This window comes from Ascidiella aspersa, chromosome 7, assembly GCF_963924565.1.
Source record: "Ascidiella aspersa chromosome 7, kaAscAspe10.2, whole genome shotgun sequence".
Taxonomy (NCBI): Eukaryota; Metazoa; Chordata; class Ascidiacea; order Phlebobranchia; family Ascidiidae; genus Ascidiella; species Ascidiella aspersa.
In genome coordinates, this window is record NC_139453.1 from 7,627,517 (window position 1) to 7,636,041 (window position 8,525).

Genomic DNA, 8,525 nt, shown 5'->3' on the forward strand with positions numbered 1-8,525 from the left:
GATCCAGTTTCGGGTAGACTCACAGTCGAGTAGTGAGTATCACCGGGTTCGACTACAGCGTTAACCGTTTGGTTATCCTGCAAATATAACAACAATTCAGCAAATGGCAAGCGTAAATCAATATACCAGTAATTCATGTTTAGAAAGACTGCAAATGTTGAGTTCCCACTTTTTCAAATAATATTTTTAGCCAATTGCTTTTTTAAAACTATTATCAGGATGGATTTGCAGTTTGTTATTTTTTATAAATCCGTATACTATTTAAATCAATTTTCGACAACAAGAAATACAAACTATGTATTAGGCTATACATAAAAATGCAACGTATTTTCCAGAAATCGACAATCCTTAGATACAGTACATAGGCCTACACAGTAATTCTGGGATGTGGAGTTGGATTAGGACTCGGAACTCAACGAGGTCGGTTTATTTTGCTGAATACCAACTCGAGTAGGAATATTAAATCTTCATAAAAAAGGTTGAAAATGTAATTGTGGCATAGCATGTGGTAGAACATTTGCCAATCACGTATACTCGGGAGTCGGACTCGAGTACATTTATTGGATTTGCAGCCCTGTAGTATTCTATGACAGTAAGAGTTCAAATATTAAAAACGTTATTGTACATTTCAGGATAATAAATTTGTTTAAAAGGATAAATGTTTCGCCTGTCATCAGTTCCTGAAAAAGCGACATACATGTGTAGAAGCCATTTTGTCATATTGTGTTTACACAGAGAATTTTTGTTTTTTAATCGATGTGTCGTAACGGAAAATTTTCAGTAAAAATCTATGGCCTAAATTCTTTGTAACCATATTCTAATGTTTACGTTACTCCTTGCAGCCAATGTGCAAACGATAAGCGGAAAGTTTTCGGTAAAATTCCGTTACGTAGATTTCTTGCAACCACATAATATTTGCAGCGAATTTGCAAAATTCAAATTGTTGACACCAATTTTTATGCGTCAAGGTATTTACATCCGTTTTTTTTGTATATGTTTCAAAACACCGCGGTCTGAACATTAGTCGGTTTCCCCGGTTGTGTGATGTTGACATTTTAACTGGAGGCAGAGGCTGTTTCGCAATCGCATTTTGACGTAAAATTTGTATGTTTCGCGTCAGAAATAAGTGTGAAAAAGGTTTAAACCACGCCTTGTTATCACGTGATATTTTGTTAAGTATTATAAGAATTAATGACGTAAATCTTTCTTTATCGCAGAAATTTTCTTAACTGATTCTCGTCTATAAATAGCGTGTTCAATCAATATAAACAAGAAAAAGAGAGAGAGAGAGATAGAGGCTTTTATAGCTTCTACTCAGACAGCAACTTGAGTGCTTTTGTGACTGAACCAGAGAGAGGCTTTTACAGCTTTGACTGAAGACAGCAAAAATTGACTGTTCATGTATCTGAACTAAAGGAAAGAATTGGACCTGAATGGCCTCACGAAGACAGGCCATCTCAAATCTTGTAGGAGTGTGGTCGATTCATCTTGGCAATTATATAAATGAAGACTCATTAATCGGACCCAACCCCCCACAAATTGATGCCCGCGTGTGACGAACGAACCACCTGCAAACTACTTTCTCAAGAAGACTGAAGAAACGAAGCTCAAAGAAAAAATATGTGCCTTAATCTGTATGGACCACCTACAAACGGCCGCCTAAAAACTGTCATGTTTGGAACTTGCAAGAAGCCAGCTTTAGAAGAAATTAATCTCATCGAAAGATACGTGAAGAGACGCTCCATAGCGTCAGCAAAGCATTTGCTTGGAATTCGAAACACGAAATACAAACAAGCGTTGCCGATAAAGACATCACCACTGTTTGGAATCATGGAAAACGAAACGGAATTATGGATTTCACAATAACTGATTCTGCCTAGTTTATCAGGTGAAAATCTATTATACTTTTAATATATATGTATATAATTATTAAAATACCGACCGAAAGGTCTGTAAATTGTTTATGTGACATTTTTTTTGAGCCATTCAAATGTGTCCAAATTTTGCCCGCGTCAAAGCACGCGTAGCGGAAATACTTCGTAAAAGCATAGTAATGTCATTCACAAGCGAAAAATATGCTTCAACTCGTGTAAGTCTATAAACACGACTTTAGGGATAAAACCCTGCTCGCGTTCGTAATGTGTTAAATGTTTTATGTAAATATTTTCAATGCATCGCTTGCCTTCGTGCTTTTCAAATGCAACCCCAATTAAATAGGCGTAAATCAAACAATTTCCGTAACGGCACTCTACGTGGAAACTGAACTCGTTTCCAACCGCATTTTCCCTTCCTAAAACAAACAGCGTTTCTATAAACGGATCCGCAGCTACTTATAAAACGCAAGCGAGTCAGAAATCGGAAACGAAATATTAGAGATTCACCTCCAGATACAACACCTCAAACGCAAAGGAAATCCGGCGCACGTATTCCAAGGAGACCCGCCTACCTTGAAGAATACGCCCCTTAACCTACAATGAATTCCCTACGCCTGTTAGCATTGTGTTTATTATTTTATGTAAATATTTGTAAAGCATCGTTTATGTTCGTCCTCCCAGTTTGCAATCCCCAATTAAAGAAAGCGGAATACGATATACAAACATCACCTCCCTGTCACGCGCATACTCCTCATAGAATTAAACAATGCAAAGTAGCTGTTTACAAACCGAATCGTCACTTTCTTAAAATCCCAGTAGTTACGTGTCAACGAATAGTAACGAAATTACAAATGACTCATTATTTTTTTGGTGCGAAAACGCATTCCGAAATAACCGATTATGATAATATGCCTTCCACTATTGAATGCGATATGTGGAATAAAAGTCTAAACGCCAATGGCATCGGAAAATTACAGCCTAACGAAGAAGGTGTTTTCAAAACACATAACCGTCCTAAATATAAGTATGTTTGGCCAACTACTACTCATGAAACTGTTGTCAACGCTGTATTGACACGATCGACTCTCCTCTATGACCATCAAAATAACAAAATCATTTCCCCTTATCAAGAACTAACACATTGCGATGTTAGAAACGGACATTGCGAATTGAACCATATAAGTTTTATATGGCAACCGCCCCGAAACTTAAAATGTCCGCAAATAAAATTTGCGAAAAATACAACTTTGTCATTACATTTTTCTGACGAAGGTATACCGTACCGTTTAGAGATAAAAAGCCTCTCAATTTCAATACATCACTGGACCTTGTGTTCAGCGAAATCTCAATGCGTTGATCGCGGCGCAATTTGTGGTTTCGGCGATTTCGTAATGATTCCATATGATTGCGAATTAAACTCATTCAAAAGTGCGTCTCCCCTCTTGAAACGGGACAATGTCCCAAAACTTTTCCTCTCGTACCTGCAGGACCTGGAAGATGATTTTACAGACACTATAAAATCACAAACCAGTCAAATTAATTACCTAGAGTGCAAACTTCAGCGACTCATATCCTTATCACTAAAAAACCAAGCTGCGTTATTCCCAACGCAGATCTTATCAATTTTATCAGGATCACCAAAGTACGCAATTCGAACTGGCGATACAATTTCTGAAATCGCTTGTTCAACTGAAACATTGCGCTTACGGCGGCATTTGGCGTACAAAGGGCTATATGCCACACGCCCTCTTATGGACAGAATCGGTAAGCTAGCAACCGATAAACCCCATCAGACGGTGTTCCAGTACACAACTGCGAATTACGCCTCTACTTCGATCGACCACTTAGAAACGTACAAACCTAATCGAATTTTACGTTTCAAGATAAAAGGAACATTTTATCTTTTCCTAAACTATACATTAGTGCACACATCGAACGATGTGACGCAACTTTCACCAACACTAATGCCAATCAATGTATCCCATATAGCCAATGATTTTGCCATAACTTCCATGGAATTAGGCTATGACTCAAATCAAGCAAATGATTTAGATGCGATCATTGCAACTCTCCGCACTTCAAGCCTTCAGGCAGAACGCCTGAAATATTTTATAGAGGGGCAAGAAACTAATGACTCAACCTACGCCCTTTCGAACCCTTTACATGGCAGCCCAGAAAAACTACTGAGAAATAGTTTCTTAATGTTAATATCAACGGTAACGAACCCTATTGCTAATGCACTAATCTCGACCTTAACAATAATAACTTTATTGTGGGGGCTAATCTTAACAATTTCAACGATAAGAAACTGTCTAATCCGCTTACGGCCTATAATGAACCCACAGTTACAAAATGTTAGGAGATATATTCAACAACGTTTTCCCTTTTTAAATGCGAATCCGCAAGTCATAGAAATACCAAACGAAAATGAAATCCCATTTGAACCTGGGGAGGACGAAGAATAATTAAATAAGAGGAAAACCTGAATGTTGCGTGAACACTGAATAACAGACGTTTACTAAACAAAATGATGTGAATATGTATTGTATTAATTTGAATAACAAATGTAACCTGATGAATCGTATTTATAATCTCTGTTGAATGTAAGTAATTGTATCGCCAATGTAATAGAGTGAAATCTTGCAGAAACTGTACGAATCAAATATTGTGTAAAATTGAATGATTATTTATTGCAATAGATTGATTGATGATTTCTCAATGTTACTAAAATGCTTAAAAAAAAAAAAAAAAAAAAAAAAAAAAAAAAAAAAAATATATATAAAATATAAAATATATAAATGAATATATTGCAGTAATTAATTGTCTCAAACTTTAAGTGTAACCTGTCGCGCCTATATATATATATAAGTATAGAAAATATGTGTGTCTATAACCAAAATGTTAATAACCTAAGTTTGAAGTGTTGCAATAAAAATGTTCCAGGCATACGAACACACATCTGCCGAAAAATATTTCGCATTTTTCAGAATACAAAAGCACGTTGGACAGCGAAAGGTCACAGCACAGCGCAGCGCACAATGAATGGCTTTCCGGTGACGTCAAAATTACAACGCACCAAACAGGGAGTTTCCCCTGCTGCCGCACAGATCGCCTGAAAAGCTCAATCCACAGCAATGCAATGGTGTGTCAAGCACACAACAATTTCGAGCAACTCAGCGAACGCTGACATCAAAGTCCTCGGTTGCTAATTCAGGCACCAAAGAGAAAACTTTCTCGAGGAATCAGGAATCTGACTAAAACAATTGCGCAAATGCGTTATGTGATCGGACAATTTCGCGTCCACGTGTCCACACACATTTCACAAACAAATAACCAGCTTTTAATATGCAAGCTGTTCCAAAATCTAGCGTGGGAATATTTGTAGAAGCCATTTTGTCATATTGTGTTTACACAGAGAATTTTTGTTTTTTAATCGATGTGTCGTAACGGAAAATTTTCAGTAAAAATCTATGGCCTAAATTCTTTGTAACCATATTCTAATGTTTACGTTACTCCTTGCAGCCAATGTGCAAACGATAAGCGGAAAGTTTTCGGTAAAATTCCGTTACGTAGATTTCTTGCAACCACATAATATTTGCAGCGAATTTGCAAAATTCAAATTGTTGACACCAATTTTTATGCGTCAAGGTATTTACATCCGTTTTTTTTGTATATGTTTCAAAACACCGCGGTCTGAACATTAGTCGGTTTCCCCGGTTGTGTGATGTTGACATTTTAACTGGAGGCAGAGGCTGTTTCGCAATCGCATTTTGACGTAAAATTTGTATGTTTCGCGTCAGAAATAAGTGTGAAAAAGGTTTAAACCACGCCTTGTTATCACGTGATATTTTGTTAAGTATTATAAGAATTAATGACGTAAATCTTTCTTTATCGCAGAAATTTTCTTAACTGATTCTCGTCTATAAATAGCGTGTTCAATCAATATAAACAAGAAAAAGAGAGAGAGAGAGATAGAGGCTTTTATAGCTTCTACTCAGACAGCAACTTGAGTGCTTTTGTGACTGAACCAGAGAGAGGCTTTTACAGCTTTGACTGAAGACAGCAAAAATTGACTGTTCATGTATCTGAACTAAAGGAAAGAATTGGACCTGAATGGCCTCACGAAGACAGGCCATCTCAAATCTTGTAGGAGTGTGGTCGATTCATCTTGGCAATTATATAAATGAAGACTCATTAATCGGACCCACATCCCTACACATGTACACAGCAAAGTCATCAACAACAAATTGTACAAAACATTATGAACATTAAACAAAAATAAAAAGGCAGAATATATATTATTAGAAACAAAGGCTTGATCCTGCAGTTTACTCGAGTAGTTGACACGTTCTCTGAATATTACCTGTACATCTGGAGAAATATTACAGGTGTCCTCAGTGACCAGTCGTTTAATCACAGTGACAAGTTCATCAAAGTCTTTTATGAGAAAACCGCTGTTGTTGCCACCCGCAATCTCGTTGATTTCGTTGATGACAACGTTGCCAATTCCGACTCCGTATACAGTGATACCAGCGTCACGAGCCTGGGAAAATACAGTATCATATCAGAATTTTTCTTTTTGAAAAAAGTAATATATCGTTTAAGAAAAGACAGCTTTTCACTTATAAGTTTAGTTTGTCTTATTGCCTTACATTTTGCTCGAATATATTGCTAAAGTATCCTTACATCGTTAGAAGGTGTTAAGACGCTATCTCCGCTGCGTCCATCCGTCATAACTATCAAGACCCTTGGAACTGCTTCTTGTAATGGACGTGCTCCGTTCAGCTCGGTGAATCCATGTTGAACGACTTGGTCGATTGCTGAACCAGTTAGTGTGCCACCTTTATAAAACACAAAAATTTCCTTTAGAAAAAATAGCACACAACTTGCGAAAAGACTGATAAGATATGACTGCTTAAAGCTCATAACACACGAGGTTCAAAATATATCTCCACAGTCACAACAAAAATCAAATAATACGATTAGTTTACCCTATATAGCTGTTTATTATCGGAATAAAAAAAAATTCCCTCCCGGTTTGACTGCACCTAGAACTATGTTTTTAGAACTCTGCATTTAAATTATTTTCATTGAAATGACTGAAAAAGTTGTGGTTGGTATAATTTAACTCTGATTTTTATTAAAATATAACACACCTCCAGGTTTACTAGTGCTTAAAACAACTTTGGAGAACGCCGCATTTGAAGTACTTTGATTGAGTTGACTGATAAAGTAGTGGCCGCTAGAGTATGTTGAAAACCCTGCTCTCACGCCGTCCAGAGAAATATTGAATTCTCGGGAAAATTGGTCGATAAAGTGAAGCGAAATGTTATAATCATCGTAGGAGACACTTCCAGAACCATCAAGTAGAAACCAGAGATCCATTTTATGAATCGTACAAGCTGAAAACGGGAATTAGGAAAGTTGCATAAGAATCAATACCATTTTTAACATAACTTAACTTGAATTTAGCTATGTTCAAAAAATTGAAATTAAATAATCAGATTTTGAAATAAATTCTTAAATTGAAATCAGTATAACTTACCTGAACCCAGCAACAAATATGGTCATTGAAAATTGATATTAGGTTATCTGGAATTTAATTCCTATTTATAGCGTACAGCTGTTGTACGAAAAAATTATTTAATTAATGCTCACGTGGATCGGTTTCAAAGTCATTTACTATTTGTACAAAGTCGTCCTCGCTTTCCCCAGGGTTGTAGTGTTGGCTCCACCAAACGGCTTGATCTTCAATGCTCCGAGGAACATCACTTCCAGCTACCAGCTGAATATATAACCTGGCAGCCAAGGCTGATCTAAGAGGGATTCTGTAAAGAAACAGCAGTTAAACAAAACAAATAGAGAACTTTGAAGCATAATGGTTAGAGGTTTAAAATGATGTTTATCTCTGTATTGGACTTCAAATAAAGAGCTATCTTTCAATTTTTTTGCTAAACGATCAACTAAATATAAAACAAAATAGTTCACTTAATTGCGAACTCATGTTAGTGTTGATAGCTTTAAACAACTGAAGTCAAAGTCAAAGTCGAGCGGTTTGCTAAACAACTGAAGTCCAGGCTCCTTAAATAAATCAGCTTTGATCCGCGCAATATTTAAGCAAAAACGAAACATGCCACACAATTAACTGTTTTACGTGTATAAAGTCGAAAAAATAAGCCACTTAATAACAGTCATTTGCTCAAATTAATTAACGTAAGTCATGTAATTTTGCTGTACGGACTTTAAGTTAAGCGAAAAAACAGTGACTTAAGTCATTACAACACTTTTTATTGCAACAACATGAAGCAGTTTATACTAGATTGAACTTACTCGAAATTAGGGTCGCTCATGTTGGCAATCTCGGCTCCAAACACCAACTCAGCAACTTTAATGTAATTGCTGATTTGCGCCGAGCCGCTTAAAATTGCTTCTTGAATGCGGTTGGTAATCTTGAAATTATGAATCCGATTAATTTGCAAGAAAATTAGGCAAAATGGTTTAAATTAAAGTAGAAAAACGATTTTTAAAAGGTTGTAGAAATCTACGTTGATGATATTGTTAAGCCCACTCTTACGAACTTACGACTTTAAATGTTTTAAATAAACATTGTGCAAATATGCCACTACGTTTTGCATTGTTTTTGTTTTTGTA

General features: G+C 36.4%; 1 protein-coding gene across 1 annotated transcript; it reads left to right on the plus strand.

Annotated features, from left to right (window-relative positions):
- Positions 1-2,659: 2,659 nt before the first annotated feature.
- LOC146137505 (uncharacterized) lies at positions 2,660-4,990 on the plus strand. The gene is made up of 2 exons (XM_083394368.1): positions 2,660-3,850; positions 4,862-4,990. Exons 1-2 carry the CDS (start codon positions 2,726-2,728, stop codon positions 4,988-4,990), a joined length of 1,254 nt encoding a protein of 417 aa, XP_083250494.1. The 5' UTR covers positions 2,660-2,725.
- Positions 4,991-8,525: the final 3,535 nt, after the last annotated feature.

Bases quoted from the DNA above. Each gene is read 5' to 3' on its own strand.
- LOC146137505 (XM_083394368.1), top strand. From the start codon at position 2,726: ATGACTCATTATTTTTTTGGTGCGAAAACGCATTCCGAAATAACCGAT. The intron at 3,851-4,861 runs GTATCCCATATA...CGCATTTTTCAG, and splicing joins CAACACTAATGCCAATCAAT to AATACAAAAGCACGTTGGAC.